Source organism: Loxodonta africana, chromosome 15 (genome assembly GCF_030014295.1).
Source record: "Loxodonta africana isolate mLoxAfr1 chromosome 15, mLoxAfr1.hap2, whole genome shotgun sequence".
NCBI lineage: Eukaryota > Metazoa > Chordata > Mammalia > Proboscidea > Elephantidae > Loxodonta > Loxodonta africana.
Window position 1 is genome coordinate 66,255,250 of NC_087356.1, and position 17,640 is coordinate 66,272,889.

The window sequence follows — 17,640 nt, forward strand, 5'->3', positions numbered from 1 at the left end:
AGCCTTGTTGGAGTGAGATGAAATGTCATCGTAGTTTTGATCTGCATTTCTCTAATGTCTAAGGATCGTGAACATTTCCTCATATATCTGTTAGCTACCTGAATGTCTTCTTTAGTGAAGTGTCTATTCATATCTTTTGCCCATTTTTTAATTGGGTTATTTGTCTTTTTGCAGTTGTTTTTGCAGTATCATGTAGATTTTAGAGATCAGGCGCTGATCAGAAATGTCATAGCTAAAAACTTTTTCCCAGTCTGTAGGTAGTCTTTTTACTCTTTTGGTGAAGTCTTTGGATGAGCATAGGTGTTTGATTTTTAGGAGCTCCCAGTTATCTAGTTTTTCTTCTGTGTTTTTAATAGTGTTTTGTATACTCTTTATGCCATGTATTAGGGCTCCTAATGTTGTCCCTATTTTTTCTTCCATGATTTTTATTGTTTTAGATTTTATATTTAGGTCTTTGATCCATTTTGAGTTAGTTTTTGAGCATGGAGTGAGGTATGGGTCTTGTTTCATTTTTTTGCAGATGGATATCTAGTTATGCCAGCACCATTTGTTAAAAAGACTGTCTTTTCCCCCATTTAACTGTTTTGGGGCCTTTGCCAAATATCAACTGCTCATATGTGGATGGATTTATATCTGGATTATCAATTCTATTCCATTGGTCCATGTATCTGTTGTTGTACCAGTACCAGGCTGTTTTGACTACTGTGGCCTTATAATAGATTCTAAAATCAGGTAAAGTAAGGCCTCCCACTTTGTTCTTCTTTTTCAGTAATGTCTTATTTATCCGGGGCCTTTTTCCCTTCCATATGAAGTTGGTGGTTTGTTTCTCCATCTCATTAAAGAATGTCATTGGAATTTGGAACAGAATTGCATTAAATGTATAGATCACTTTTGGTAGAATAGACATTTTTCTAATGTTAAGTCTTCTTATCCACGAGCAAGGTATGTTCTTCCACTTATGTAAGTCTCTTTTGGTTTCTTGCAGAAGTGTACTGTAGTTTTCTTTGTATACGTCTTTTACATCTCTGGTAAGATTTATTCCTAAGTATTTTATCTTCTTCGGACCTACTGTAAATGGCATTGATTTGGTGATTTCCTCTCGATGTTCTTTTTGTTGGTGTAGAGGAATCCAACTGATTTTTGCATGTTTATCTTGTATCCCAATACTCTGCTGAACTCTTCTATTAGTTTCAGTAGTTTTCTGGAGGATTCCTTAGGGTTTTCTGTGTATAAGATCATGTCATCTGCAAATAGAGATACTTTTACTTCTTCCTTGCCAATCTGGATGCCCTTTATTCCTTTATCTAGCCTAATTGCTCTGGCTAGGACCTCCAGCACAATGTTGAATAAGAATGGTGATAAAGGGCATCCTTGTCTGGTTCCTGATCTCAGGGGGAATGCTTTCAAGCTCTCTCCATTTACGGTGATGTTGGCTGTTGGCTTTGTATAAATGCCCTTTATTACGTTGAGGAATATTCCTTCTATTCCTATTTTGCTGAGAGTTTTTATCATGAATGAGTGTTGAACTTTGTCAAATGCCTTTTCTGCATCAATTGATAAAATCATGTGATTCTTGTCTTTTGTTTTATTTATGTGGTGGATTACATTAATTGTTTTTCTAATGTTGAACCATCCCTGCATACCTGGTATGAATCCCACTTGGTCATGATGAATTATTTTTTTGATATGTTGTTGAATTCTATTGGCTAGAATTTTGTGGAGGATTTTTGCATCTACATTCATGAGGGATATAGGTCTATAATTTTCTTTTCTTGTCGTGTCTTTACCTGGTTTTGGTATCAGGGATATGGTGGCTTCATAGAATGAGTTTGGTAGTATTCCGTCTTTTTCTATGCTCTGAAATACCTTTAGTAATAGTGGTGTTAACTCTTCTCTGAAAGTTTGGTAGAGCTCTGCAGTGAAGCCGTCCTGACCAGGGTTTTTTTTTGCTGGGAGTTTTTGGATTGCCTTTTCAATATCTTCTTTTGCTATGGGTCTATTTAGTTGTTCTACCTCTGTGTTAGTTTAGGTAGGTAGTGTATTTCTAGGAATTCATCCATTTCTTCTAGGTTTTCAAATTTGTTTGAGTATAGTTTTTCACAGTAATCTGATATGATTCTTTTAATTTCAGTTTGGTCTGTTGTAATATCGTCCATCTCATTTCTTTTTTGGGTTATTTGCTTCCTCTCCTGTTTTTCTTACGTCAGTTTGGCCAGTGGTTTATCAATTTTGTTGAGTTTTTCAAAAAACCAGCTTTTGGTCTTGTTAATTCTTTCAATTGATTTTCTGTTTTCTATTTCATTTAGTTCAGCTCCAATTTTTATTATTTGTTTTCTTCTGGTGCCTGTGGATTTCTTTTGTGGCTCTCTTTCTATTTGTTCAAGTTGTAGGGATAGTTCTTTGATTTTGGCCCTTTTTTCTTTTTGGATCTGTGCATTTATTGATATAAATTGGCCTCTGAGCACCGTTTTTGCTGTGTCCCAAAGGTTCTGATAGGAAGTGTTTTCATTCTCATTGGATTCTATGAATTTCTTTATTCCATCCTTAATGTCTTCTTTAATCCAGACTTTTTTGAGCAGGGTATTGATCAGTTTCCAAGTGTTTGATTTCTTTTCCCCACTTTGTCTGTTATTGATTTCCACTTTTATGGCCTTATGGTCAGAGAAGATGTTTTGTAATATTTCAGTATTTTGGATTCTGCTAAGGCTTGCTTTATGACCTAATATGTGGTATTCTGGAGAATGTTCCATGTGCTCTAGAAAAGAAAGTATAGTTGGTTGCTGTTAGATATCTACAAGGTCAAGTTGGTTGATTGTGACATTTAGATCTTCTGTGTGTTTATTGAGCTTCTTTCTGGATGTCCTGTCCTTCACCGAAAGTGGTGTGTTGAAGTCTCCTACTATTATTGTGGAGCCGTCTATCTCACTTTTCAATGCTGATAGAATTTGCTTTATGTATCTTGCAGCCCTGTCATTGGGTGCATAAATATTTAATATGGTTATATCTTCTTGCTGTATTGTCCCTTTAATCACTATATAGTGTCCTTCTTTATCCTTTATGATGGATTTAACTTTAAAGTCTATTTTGTCAGAAATTAATATTGCCACTTCTGCTCTTTTTTGATTGTTGTTTACTCGAGGTATTTTTTTCCATCCTTTGAGTTTTAGTTTGTTTGGGTCTCTAAGTGTAAAGTGTGTCTCTTGTAGAAAGCATATAGATGGATCTTGTTTTTTAATCCATTCTGCCACTCTCTGTCTCTTTATTGGTGCATTTAGTCCATTTACATTATGGAGAGGTATGAATTTAGTGCTAACATTTTGATGTCTTTTTTTGTATGTTGACAGTTTCTTTTTCCCGCTTGATTTTATGTGCTGAGTAGATTTTCCTCATATATTGTCTTTCCTCATAGTAGTTGTTGTTGATTTTGTTTCTGCTGAGTCTGTATCTTTCCCTTGTATTTTATTTTGATGAGTAGGATAATTTGTCTCCTTTGTGGTTAACTTATTATTTACCCCTATTTTTCTAAATTTGAAACTTTTATTTTTTTGTATTTATCTTTCTCTCCATATGGAAGGTGTAAGATTACATTTCTTAGTCCCTCTTTATTATTTTAATGTTGTCTTCTTTGATATAATAACATGACCGTTACCATGTTTGGAGCTTTCTTTTTTTTTTTTTTTTTAATAATCTTGCTTTGTTTTTTTGGATTTTCCTGTCTGGGTTGACTTTTGATTGCTCTGCCCAGTGTTCTAGTCTTGGGTTGATACCTGATATTATTGATTTTCTAACCAAAGAACTCCCTTTAGTATTTCTTGTAGTTTTGGTTTGGTTTTTACAAATTCCCTAAACTTGTGTTTATCTGGAAATGTCTTAATTTCACCTTCATATTTAAGGGATAGTTTTTTTTTTTTTTTTTTGCTGGATATATGATTTTTGGCTGGTAACTTTTTTCCTCCAGTTTTTTAAGTATGTCATCCCATTGCCTTCTTGCCTGCATTGTTTCTGCCAAGTAGTCCGAGCTTATTCTTATTGGCTCTCCTTTGTAGGTGACTTTTAGTTTATCCCTCACTGCTCTTATAATTGTCTCTTTATCTTTGGTCTTGGCAAGCTTGGTTATAATATGTCTTGGTGTCTTTCTTTTAACATCTACCTTATGTGGAGTTCGATGAGCATCTTGGATAGATAACTTCTTATCTTTCATGATAGCAGGAAAGTTTTCTGCCAACAAATCTTCAACAATTTTCTCTGTATTTTCTGTTATCCCTCCCTGCTCTGGTACTCCAATCACTCGTAGGTTATTTTTCTTGATAGAGTCCCACATGATTCTTAAGGTTTCTTTATTTTTTTTAATTCTTTTATCTGATTTTTCTTCATATGTATTAGTGACAAGTGATTTATCTTCGAGTTCAGAAATTCTAGCTTCTGCTTGCTCAATTCTACTCCTCTGATTTTCTATTGAGTTGTCTAATTCTGTAATTTTATTGTTAATCTTCTGAATTTCTGATTGCTGTCTATCTATGGATTTTTCCAGCTTATTAAACTTTTCATTATGTTCCTGAATAATCTTTCTAATTTCTTCAGTTACTTTATCTGTGTGTTCCTTGGCTTGTTCTGTGTATTGTCTCATTTCTTTCCTGATGTCTTGAAGGGTTCTGTATATTAAACTTTTGTATTCTGCATCTGGTAATTCCAGGAATGCACTTTCATCTAGAAGATCCCTGGATTCTTTGTTTTGAGAGCCTGTTGAGGTGATCATTGTCTGTTTCTTCATGTGACTTGATATTGACTGTTGTCTCTGAGCCATCTATAAGTTATTGTATTGGTTTATGCTTGCTTACTGTGTCATAGCTGTTTGCTTTGTTTTGTCTTGGTATACCCCTATGGGTTGCTTGAGTGAGCTATCTTAATTATTTTTGCCTTTGGAGCTCTGGTGTCCTTTCCCCAGCTGGCTAGAGCTGTTATCAGGTATATCAGTCTAGGAGTCCATTCAGTCTTCTTGTATGAATGCAGCTCAGGTTTCAGGTAGCTGATCATCAAGTGTGTGGTACAGGCTCTGTCCTACAGTCTTAGAGGGGCAGGGGTGATTGGCGTTTATACCAGTATCTGATTGCAGCAGGCGGTCATGCTCTGAACAAGGCAGGGGGCTGAGAACCAACCCCCAAGTGTCTCAGAGAAACACGTCTAGTTCCCTACAGCATGCTGGTGGCTGGGTTCTGCAGAGGGCCATGGGCATCCAAAGTTTTCAGTTGTAAAGACTGGGAGGTACCAGTTATCTTTGGATCCCTGTAGCGGGTTTTTGGGTGACCTGAGTGGCGCTATCTGTTCTTAGGTCCTGGATGTGGGTAGGTGAGGACATTGTTTAATAGGCAAAGCAATGTCAAACATCAAACACCCACCTCTCTGCTGCACAGCATAAATGGTTGGAGTTTGCCAACAAGGGTCTATTCTTCCGAAATAGGCTCACACAGGTCCATGCAGAAGGTAAAGGTGCTCAAGGTCCATGGACGGTTTTTGCCTGGACAGGAGCCACTTCTGTCCTGAGCTCCCCCAGTTACTGGAGCTAGCAAATTATCTTTTCCCCCCAGTTGCAAATTTTTTCCTTCCCCAAGGCTGGGGAGGTGGCTGCAGGTGCTCACCAGGGTCTATCTCAGGCCCTGGGATTCAGCCGTTGAAGCCAGCTTGGCGGGGGGGAGGGGGGAGCTTGGTAAAATATATGTGAGTACTTAGTTTATGCCGAGAGCGCCATTCTCCTCAGGTTCCAGAGGTGTGGGTAGGCTGTGTGGCTGGCTGCTTCTCCCTGAGGAAACTGTGGCCGAATGCTAGTATCGGCTCACCTCCACTGCCACCGCCGCTCTGGGAATGGTGCCTGAGGGGTCCCCGCGATTCAGGTCCTGTAACTCCTCTCCACTTCTGAACGATCTCCTCTTCCCCCTGCCCCTCAGTTCATTGTCTAAGCTTGCCTTTGATGCTCAGGGCTCCCAGCTTGCCTCAAATATACTCATTTCACTTGTTTTTTTGAGTCTTTGTTGTAAAGAGGGCTCTCCGGAAGCACCTGTCTTTTTCACAATCTTGACTTTGCCTTCCGATGTTCAGCATCTTTTAATGTGTTTATAGATCATTTGTATATCTTCTGCCGTGTGTTCTTCTCTTTTGATTTTCTAACTCCAGATCTTGGCACATTTCATTATAATACTTTACTTTGTCTTCTTGATTCACCCTTTGAAATCTTCTGCTCAGCTCTTCAAAAGCAAGTTTCAGTTCTCTTCTGACATCTATTTTTGGTCTTTTTTTCCTCCCTTTTGTTTTTGTTTATGTCCTTTTGCTTTCATCATGAATGATGTCCTTCTACAACTTGCCTCCGATCATTAGTGTTCAATGTGTCAAATCTACTGTACATTCACGTTGGATATATTCAAGGTTGTATTTTGACTCTTGTGAACTTGTTTTAATTTTCTTCAGTTTCAATTTGAACTCACATATGAGCAATTGATGGTGTGTTTTGTAGTCATCTCCTGGCCTTCTGATGAATGATATTGGGCTTTTCCATCATCTTTTTTCCAAAGTACAGTCAATTTGATTACGGTGTATTCAGTCTGGCAATATCTACTTGTTTAATAGTGATTTATGTTGTAAAAATGCATTTCCAGTGAATAAGTTGTTGGTCTTGTAAAATTTACAATGAAATCTTCCAAGCCATTTGTATCATGAAGGCCATGTTTTCCAACTACAGATCTTTTTTCTTTGTTTCCAACTCACATTATTTTTTAAAGCAAGTTAATTAATTGTGTACCTGAGAAGGAAAGCAGTTTTTCCTGGCACTATTACTAAATTCTAGGCAAATCACTTCTAAATCATAATTTTGCAGTGCAGTGATGTAATCTAAAGACTAACAGACCCTCCCTCTAGGATTCCTTCACAATCATGGGTAAACTCTACTCCTATAGATAAGAAGCTTCAACAACAAAACTATTTCCTAATAATAAACAACAAAAAAATCTTTCAAAACATAATTATTTAAAACTTTAGAGGACTTCAGTTTTAATGATTACCCATAAAGTAGTAAGCATGTGAAAATTGCTAATACCAAAGACTGAGATTACTTTACAATAACCTTCATCATTAGTATTGCACTTGGAACATCTTGGAACATGAAATCAAAGGACTCCACAGAAGGTGACATTTTAGCAATAATTTATATTTGCTTGTTTTCATGTAACACTTACACAGTGTAAACAAGGATAACTTCAGTAAACATTTTAGTGGCAGAATGGTACCTTACTCTTATAATTGGAGAATTTTAAATGAAATTGACAATTTGGGAAAGATAATGGCTTTTTTTAAAATTTCAAATTGTGTACATATTTATTTCCCTTTATCCATCTACCATTCATTGAGCAATCTGAGCATTGGTAAATAACAAGTACAGGATTCATCTCTGTGTGATCTGGTCTAGATGCTGGTCTAATTGGAATCACACAAAAAATGTTAATTATTGCTATCACAACTTTTTTCTAGCTCTTACGTTCTTTGAATCTAGCATGCATTTTGCACATTATTATTATTATTTAGCAGATTGGTATTTCCAGAAGATGTCAGCATTCATTCAAGACTTTTATTATAAATTTTATTCTCCATAGATAGATTTACCTGTAGTATTATGAAACCATCATCCACATCTGTATTGAAAATCCAAAGGGTCACCATTAATAACTCAAGCCTCTAAAGTTTCAGTTATTCCACCTATAAAATAGGAATAATAAGCTCATACCATGTATAGTTGCTGGGGAAAATATACCAAATAATATTTATGAAGTACCTGGACAGTTCTAATCATATGATGTCTTAGCTAGTGCTACTATAACACAAATACCACAAGTGGATGGCTTTAACAACAGAAATTTTTTCTCTCACAATTTAGCAGGCCAGAAGCCTGAATTCAGGGTGCCAGTTTCAAGGGAAGGCTCTCTCTGTCAGATCTGGGGGAAGTCCTTGTCATCAATCTTCCCCTGGTATAGGAGCATTTCAGGTAAGGGATCCCTGGTCCAAAGGACACATGTTCCTGGTTCTGATTCTTGGTGGTATAAGGTCCCCTTGTACTTCTGTTTGCTTCTTTCTTTTATATGTCAAAAGAGATTGCCTAAAAATGCAACCTAATCTTGTAGATTGGGCCCTGCCCAATTAACATAACTGCTGCTAATCCATCTCATTAACATCATAGTGATAGGATTTATAACACACAGGAAAATACTTCAGGTGACAAAGTCTGCACAATCACACAATACTTGGAATCATGGCCTAACCAAGTTGACACATATTTTTGAGGTACAAAATTCAATCCATGATAATACCCCAGCTGACAGGGGACACGATTCAATCCATGACACATTGTAAACACGGAATAATATCACCCTATAATAAATAGTAATATCGCCCTCACATTCAGTCTTATCTCAACACTCTTTCCATTGTTTTTGACACACCACTGATCTTTTTTTTTTTTTTTTGTAGTGATGTCACTTATTGGTCCAGTCGTGAAGATTTTTTTCTAATTTTTATTGTGTTTTAAGTGCAAGTTTACAAATCAAGTCAGTCTCTCATACAAAAACGTATGTACACCTTGCTATAAACCCATAGTTGCTCTCCCCCAATGAGACAACACATTCCTTCTCTCTACCCTGTATTTCCGTGTCCATTTAGCTTGTTTCTGTCCCCCTCGGCCTTCACATCTCCGCTCCAGACAAAAGCTGCCAACATAGTCTCATGTGCCTACTTGATCCAAGAGGCTCACTCCTCACCGGTATCATTTTCTATCTTATAGTCCAGTCCAATCCCTGTCTGAAGAGTTGGCTTTGGGAATGGTTCCTGTCTTGGGCTAACAGAAAGCATGGGAACCATGAACTCCAGGGTCCTTTTAGTCTCAGTCAGACCATTAAGTCTGGTCTTTTTATGAGAATTTGAGGTCTGCATCCCAATGTTCTCCTGCTCCTTCAGGATTTCTCTGTTGTGTTTCCTGTGATGGCAGTCATTGGCTGTAGCTGGAAACCATCTAGTTCTGACTCAGGTTGATGTAGTCTCTGATTTATGTGAGTCTTTCTGTCTCTTGGGCTCATAATTAACTTGTCTCTTTGGTGTTCTTCATTCTCCTTTGCTCCATGTGGGTTGAGACAAATTGATGCATCTTAAAATGGGATGCAGAATGTTTTCTTAATAGATTTTATTATGCCAATGGACCTAGATGTCCCCTGAAACCATGGTCTCCAAACCCTTGCCTCTGCTATGCTGGCCTTCAAGGCATTCAGTTTATTCAAGAAACTTCTTTGCTTTTGATTTAGTCCAGTTGTGCTGACCTGTCCTGTATTGTGTGTTGTCTTTACCATCACCTAATGTAGTTCTTATCTACTATCTTATTAGTGAATACTCATCTCTCTTTCTCCCTCCTTCTCTGCTCTCAGAACCATCAAAGAATATTTTCTTCTCCTTTTGAACTATTTCGTAAGTTCTTATAATAGTGATCTCATACAATATTTGTCCTTTTGCGACTAATTTCACTCAGCATAATGCCTTCCAGATTCCGCCATGTTATGAAATATTTCACAGATTCATCTTTGTTCTTTATTAATGCATAATATTCCTTTGTGTGAATATACCATAATTTATTTATCCATTCATCCATTAATAGGCACCTTGGTTGCTTACATCTTTTTGCTATTGTAAACACTGCTGCAATGTACATGGGTGTGCATATATCAGTTTGTGTAAAGGCTCTTATTTCTCTAGGATATATTTTAAGGAGTGTGATTGCTGGATCATATGGTAGTTCTATTTCCAGCTTTTTAAGGAAGCGCCAAATCAATTTTCAAAGTGGTTGTATCATTTTACACTTCCATCGCAATGTATAAGTGTTCCAGTGTCTCCACAACCTCTCCAACATTTATTATTTTGTGTTTTTTGGATTAATGCCAGCCTTGTTGGAGTGAGATGGAATCTCATTGTAGTTTTGATTTACATTTCTCTAATTGCTAATGGAGGAAACCCTGGTGGCATAGTGGTTAAGTGCTACGACTGCTAACCAAAGGGTGGACAGTTTGAATCCACCAGGTGCTCCTTGGAAACTCTATGGGGCAGTTCTACTCTGTGCTATAGGGTCGGTATGAGTTGGAATTGACTAGACGGCAATTGGTTTTTTTTTTTTTTTTTTTTTTGGTTAATGGCTAATGATTGTAAGCATTTCCTCAGGTATCTGTTAGCTACTTGAATGACTTCTTTAGTGAAGTGTCTGTTCATGTCCTTTACCCATTTTTTAATCTGGTTATTTGTCTTTTTGTTGTTGAGTTTTTGCAGTAACATGTAGATTTTAGAGATCAGCCGCTGATTGGAAATGTCATAGCCAAAAACTTTTTCCCAGTCTGTAGGTAATCTTTTTACTCTTTTGGTGAAGTCTTCGGATGAGCATAGGTGTTTGACTTTTAGGAGCTTTCAGTTATCTAATTTCTTTTCTGGTGTTTGTGCATTGTTAGTAACGCTTTGTATACTGTTTAGGCTGTGCATTAGGGCTCCTAGCTTTGTCCCAATTTTTTCTTCCATTTTCTTTATGGTTTTAGATTTTATGTTTAGGTCTTTGATCCATTTTGAGTTGGTTTTTGTGCATGGTATGAGGTATGGGTCTTGTTTCATTTTTTTGCAGATGGATATTCAGTTATGCCAGCACTATTTGTTAAAGAGACTATCTTTTCCCCATTTAACAAACTCTGGGCTTTTGTCAAATATCAGTTGCTCGTATGTGGATGGATTTATGTCTGAATTCTCAATTTCATTCCATTGGTCTATGTATCTGTTGTTGTACTAGTACCAGGCTGTTTTGACTACTGTGGTGGTATAATATGTCCTAAAATCAGGTAGTGTGAGGACTCCCACTTTGTTCTTCTTTTTTCAGTAATGCTTTACTTATTTGGGGCCTCTTTCCCTTCCATATGAAGTTATTGATTCGTTTCTCCATCTTATTAAAACAAAGTCACTGGTATTTGGATTGGGATTGCATTATATCTATAGATCGTTTTAGCCAGAATAGACATTTTTACCATGTTGAGTCTTCCTATCCATGAGCCAGATATGTTTTTCCACTTATGGAAGTCTCTTTTGGTTTCTTGCAGTAGTGTCTTACAGTTTTCTTTGTATAGGTCTTTTACATCCTTTGTTAGATTTATTCCTAAGTATTTTATCTTCTTAGGGGCTATTGGTAATGGTATCGATTTAGTGATTTCCTCTTCGATGCCATCTTTATTGGTGTAGAGGAATCCAACTGATTTATTTGTGTTTATCTTGTATCCTCATACTCTGCTGAACTCTTCTATTAGTTTCAGTAGTTTTCTTGAGGATTCTTTAGGGTTTTCTCTGTATAAAATCATGTCATCTGCAAACAGAGATACTTTTACTTTTTTGCCAATTTGGATGCACTTTTTTTCTTTATCTTGCCTAATAGCTCTGGTAAGACTTCCAGCATAATGTTGAAGAAGAGTGGTGATAAAAGGCTTCCTTGTCTGGTTCTGATTCTCAAGGGGAATGCTTTAAATCTCTTTCCATTTAGGATGATAATGGTTGTTGGCTTTGTATAAATGCCCTTTATTATGTTGGGGAATTTTCCTTCTATTCCTATTTTGCTGAGAGTTTTCATCATGAATGGGTGTTGGACTTCGTCAAATGCCTTTTCTGCATCACTTGATATGATCATGTGGTTCTTGTCTTTTGTTTTATTTATGTGATGGATTACATTGATTGTTTTTCTAACCTTGAACCATCCCTGCATACCCGGTATAAATCCCATTATGTCGTGGTGAATTGTAGTTGGGTTTGTTTTTCATGAGTCTTTATGTTTTTCCTGTTTCTTATTTTGATGTGTAGGATTGTTAGTCTTCTTTGTGATTACCTTAATATTTACCCCTATTTTTCTAAGTTTAAACCTAACTTGTATCTTGACTTCCTCTCCATATGGAAGATCTATGCCTACTTTATTTAGTCCCTCTTTATCAATGTTGTCATCTTTTACATAATGTCATCTCTGATTCCTCATTTTAAGCACTTTTTTTAAAATCTTGATTTGTTTTTGTGATTTCCCTATCTGGGTTGATATCTGGTCACTCTGTCCAGTGTTCTAGTGTTGGGTTGATATCTGATATTACTGATATTCTAACCAGAGAATTCCCTTTAGTATTTCTTGTAGTTTTGGTTTGGTTTTTGCAAATTCCCAAAGCTTCTGTTTATCTGGAAGTGCTTTAATTTCACCTTCATATTTGAGAGACAGTTTTGCTGGATATATGATTCTTGCCTGGCAGTTTTTCTCCTTCAATGCTTTATATATGACATCCCATTGCCTTCTTGCCTTCATGGTTTCTGCCGAGTAGTCTGAGTTTATTCTTATTGATTCTCCTTTGTAGGTAGGTTTTGGCTTATCCCTGGCTGCTTTTAAAATTTTCTTTTTATCTTTGGTTTTGGCAAGTTTGATTACAATATGTCTTGATGATTTTCTTTTGGAATCTACCTCATATGGGGTTCAAAGAGCATCTTGGATAGATATCCTTTCATGTTTCACAATGTCAAGGAAATTTTCTGCCAACAAATCTTCAACAATTCTCTCTGTATTTTCTATTATTCCCCCCCTGTTCTGGTATTCCAATCACTTGCAGTTATTCTTCTTGATAGAGTCCCACATGATTCTTAGGATTTCTTCATTTTTTAAAAATTCTTTTATCTGATTTTTCTTCAAATATATTGTTGCCAAGTGTTTTATCTTTTGTCTCACTAATTCTTCCTTCCACTTCCTCAATTATGCTCCTCTGACTTTCTATTGAGTTGTCTAATTCTGTAATTTTATTGTTAATCTTCTGAATTTGTGATTGCTGTCTCTCTACGGGTTATTGCAGCTTATTAAAATTTTCATTATGCTCTTGAATAATCTTTTTAATTTCTTCAACTGCTTTATCTGTGTGTTCATTGGCTTGTTCTGAATTTTGCCTGATGTTGTTCCTGATGTTGTTCCTTATGTCTTGAAGAGTTCTGTATATTAATCTTTTGTACTCTACATCTGGTAATTCCATGAATACTTCTTCATCTGGGAGAGTCCTTGATTCTTTGTTTTGGGAGTTTGTTGAAGCAATCGTGACCTGCTTCTTTATGTGATTTGATATCCACTGTTGTCTCTGAGCCATCTATAACTTATTGTATTAATTTATTTTATGTTTGCTCACTGTGTCCTAGTTTCTTGCTTTGTTTTGTTTTGATATACCCGTATAGGCTCCTAGAGTGAGCTAACTTGGTTATTGGAGCCTTTGAAGCTCCAATGTCCTGCTTCCAGATGGCTAGAGCTGTTACCTGGTATATGGACCAAGGAATCCATTCACTATTCTTGTATGGATTCAGCTCAGGTGTCCTGATAGTCAGTCACCTAGTGTGTGGTGTAGGTTCTCACCCACTATCTTAGAGGAGCAGTGGTGATTGGTGTATACACAGGTTTTTGGTAGCAGCAAGGGGTCACACTCTGAGGAATGCAGGAGGCTGACAACCTTCCCCTGAGTGTCTGTGAGGAAGGCACATCCCTATTCTCTACAGCACTCTGGTGGTTGGGCTCTATGGCCATACCATAGGCACCCAATGCTTTTACTTGTAAGGACTGGTAGGCACCACTTATTCTTGGAGCCCTTTCATGGGTGGTTAGGTGGCATGGTTGGAGCCTCCAGTCCTCAGGCCCCTGCTGTGGGTAGGTGAAGGCCTTGTTTAATAGTCAGAGTGGTGTCATATATCCAAAACCTGACTCTGCACCACACAGCTGAAACGGTTACAGTCAGGCTTCAAATAGATTTGTCCTATCTGGTTTAGTCAAGTCACCAAATCCATGCAGGGGTGAAAGACAAAGTCTGTAGATTGAGCTGCTTCTGCTCTGAATTTCCAGTTTAGGGGAGTTGAGAGAGTATTTTTTCCCTATTAGTTAACTTGCTACTTCTCCAAGGCCAGAAGAATGGCTCAGGGAATGCAGCAGGACCTATTTCAGTCCCAGGGAAATCAACTGTTAATGAAGCTGGCTGGGGCAGAGGGAGGAGGGATCATTTATATAGGATAGAGTTCTCTCAAAGGAGGAGCTATTAGATCCTCTCAGTAAATTAGACAAAATCACTTATCTTGTGCCGAGTGCGCTGTTTTATCTCAGATTCCAGAGGTGTGTGTAGCCTGTGCACAGTGGCTGGTTCCCCACCAAGATCGCCCCAGGGGGTTAGGGCTGCATCCTGACTTGCCTTCTTCAATTGAAGCTGCCCTGTCCTAAACACCATGGCCAGCTCTGCTTCTGTCTCACAAGGGGGCGAAGAGTGCTGGCACTTCAGTTGCCTTCTTTTGCTGAAGCTACCTCTTCCTAAACACCATGGCCTGCCCTGCTGCAGACACGCCACAGGATTAGGGGTGCGCCACTTTGCTTGCCTTCTTTTGTGGAAGTGGCAGTGTCTCTGAAAACTACCATCAGCCCTGCCACAGTCGTGTCCAGGAACTGGGCTGAGGCACTGCTGTGGGCTCGGCAACTCCTCGCTGTTTCTGCACCGACTCTCCCAACCCCATCACTGAGCCCGATTTCTTAACTTTGCCTTGATGCTCAGGGTTCCTAGCTTGTCATACATATAATTGATTCACTTGTTTTGGGGGGGTCTTTGTTGCACTGGAAGTGTTTGACTTCTCCACCATCTTGGCTGTGCCTCCAATCTTTTTTTTTACACCAACAATCTTTGATGATATTTTTGAGTCTCTTTCTTTTGAACATGGAACAGTCGTCTGGGTATCCCATGCCAGAAACTCATCAGTTTTCTTCAAAACTCTCATCTCTGAGATACACACATTCTTTCTGCTTTGTTCTTTAATGTCATTGAGGGATTAGTAATAGATCTGATTTGAAGGTGAGAACAAAACACACCAAGACAGCATACCTAAAACATGCAAAGACAACGTTGTCTAAACACCATGGAAAATTTCCATTCTGTACCTATGGTTCTCCAGAACAAAAGCCCCAAGGGTCATGGACCACATCAGGTTATACGAGAATATGTAGCACATGATGCTTTGGGAATGAATGAGTTTTACCTTTACTCATAAGAACTTTTGGATTCTCTTCATTAGAAAACACACTTCTTTCTTGGATGTGGCACTCAATTTGAGTGATATACTTAATGTTGGCCATTCAGTTACTTTCCAGAACCATTATTTCTATATTTTTGAATTGGTTCCGGTATTCAATGTGCTCTCTAAAGGGAAACCAGCCTACATGAGTGGTCAGTATATTATTTTTTACTTTCCATTAATACTTGTCTCTCATTAATTGCAGTGAATGGTTTCTCTGATATGACAGATATAAGACAGGAGAGCAGACATGAGTAGCTAAAAGAAGAAATGGAAGGTGAAATGGGGAAGAACCCATATAGAGATAGACAGGCCTTCTGTCATATACTGATGACTTTTTACAATATGCCCAACTATGGGAAAAAATTAAACCATTATAAGCCTTAGTGACCTAGTACATAAAATAAGTATACTAGTAATTGTTGTGCAATCCCTATATAGTGCAAATGTTTAAGGTGCCAAAGAAGAAAGTCCTGGATATACACTTCCAAAAAATCTGCATTGAAAACCCTGTGAAGCGTAGCTCCATTTTGACACACATGAGGTCACCATGAGTCAGAATCAACTCAATGGCAACTAATACTTAGTAACTGGTAGTATATGTTTTTCCAGAAGAGTTGAGAAGATTGCAAATAAGGCATGGAAAGTGCTTTGTTTTTGATGCTGTTAGGTATCACTGAGTAAATGTTCAATACTTATTGATCCCATGTGACAGATCAGAACTACCCCATAGGGTTTTCTAGGCTGTAATCTTTACAGAAGCATATTGCCAAGTCTTTGTCCTGCAGAGTCACTTGGCGGGTTAGAACTGCCAACATTCCAGTTAACATCTGAGTGCTTAACCATTGCACCACCACAGCTCAGAACACTCTTTATACTAAGTTGTTAGAACAGTTCTTTAGACATTCAGAGACTGGTCAGAACAAAGACCCACTCTTATAGCACAGAAAGAAAAAAGATATAATTCCATCTGTTGTTTATTTCCATGACCCATAATACAAGGATCCCAGAGTCTGTAACTTCCCACATAGAAAAGAGACAGGGAGGAAGAATTGGAGATATCTGCATAAGAATTGGATCTGTTTCACAATGCATAAATAAACATCTACCTCAAATTTCCCCTTCTCTTCCTCCATAAAATTCCCACAGGAAAATGGCAGCAGGCAATGACTCCACAGTGACTGAGTTCATCCTTGCTGGGCTAACAGACAAACGAGAACTCCAGCTTCCCCTCTTTCTTTTCTTCTTAGGGACCTATGTGGTCACAGTGATGGGGAACTTGGGCATGATCACACTGATTGGGCTCACTTCTCACCTGCATACCCCCATGTACTATTTCCTCAGCAGTTTGTCCTTCATTGATCTCTGCTATTCCACTGTCATTACCCCCAAAATGCTGGTGAACTTTGTGACAGGGAAGAACATCATCTCCTACCATGAATGCATGACTCAGCTCTATTTCTTTCTTGTTTTTGCTATTGCAGAGTGTCATATGTTGACTGTAATGGCATATGATCGCTATGTTGCCATCTGTAACCCATTACTTTACAATGTCACCATGTCTCACCAAGTCTGCTCTTGGTTGATACTTGAGGTGTATATGATGGGCTTAATTGGTGCCACAGCTCACACAGGTTGCATGCTAAGAGTGATTTTCTGCAAGGCTAAAATAATCAATCATTACTTCTGTGATCTTTTTCCACTACTGGAGCTCTCCTGCTCCAGCACATATATCAATGAACTGGTACTTTTGTGCTTCAGTGTGCTCAATATTCTTGGGCCAGCCTTGACCATCCTTGGCTCGTATGTCTCCATCATTGCCAGCATCCTGAAAATCCACTCCACTGAGGGCAGGTCCAAAGCCTTCAGCACATGCAGCTCTCACATCTCAGCTGTTTTAATTTTCTATGGTTCTCTAGCATTCATGTACCTGCAGCCATCAAATGTCAGCTCCATGGATCAAGGCAAAGTGTCTTCTGTGTTTTACAGCATTATTGTGCCAATGCTGAACCCCCTGATCTACAGCCTGAGAAATATGGATGTCAAAGTTGCCTTAAATAAAATCATTGAGAAAAGATTATTTTGCATTAACAAAGATTTATAATTTTTGGAGAAGATTCAAGAAGGAAGGAGTCCAGAGACAGTAACATATGTACACAAGTAGTGAGATTATTGCCAACCCTTGATTATTTGGAGGAAAGTTCCCAAGGATAAGACTGGATTCTTAGTATCACTTGGAGGACAGTCACATGGATGGTAGTGTCAATTCCAGATTTTCCATAGGTCACCCATAGTAACCCGAATTACCTCTAATCATTTTTTTTTAAATCTTCAAAGGCCTTCATGTGGGGAGATTATAATTTGTGTACATGGAATTTGGCAATTTGTTAGATAAGATTTACCTATCATAACTCATAAAATGATCTGTTTGGTCTGTATCCTTTGAACCTCTTAATACTTATTGTATTGGCCCTTGTTTATTAATAAGTG

General features: G+C 38.0%; 1 protein-coding gene across 1 annotated transcript; it reads left to right on the top strand.

The window, feature by feature from the left end:
• The first annotated feature begins 16,303 nt into the window (after positions 1-16,303).
• LOC100672194 (olfactory receptor 8G50-like) lies at positions 16,304-17,305 on the top strand. Its single transcript, XM_003422357.3, has one exon. The coding sequence runs from the start codon at positions 16,304-16,306 to the stop codon at positions 17,252-17,254; it is 951 nt and encodes a 316-aa protein (XP_003422405.1). The 3' UTR covers positions 17,255-17,305.
• The last annotated feature ends 335 nt before the right edge of the window (positions 17,306-17,640 follow it).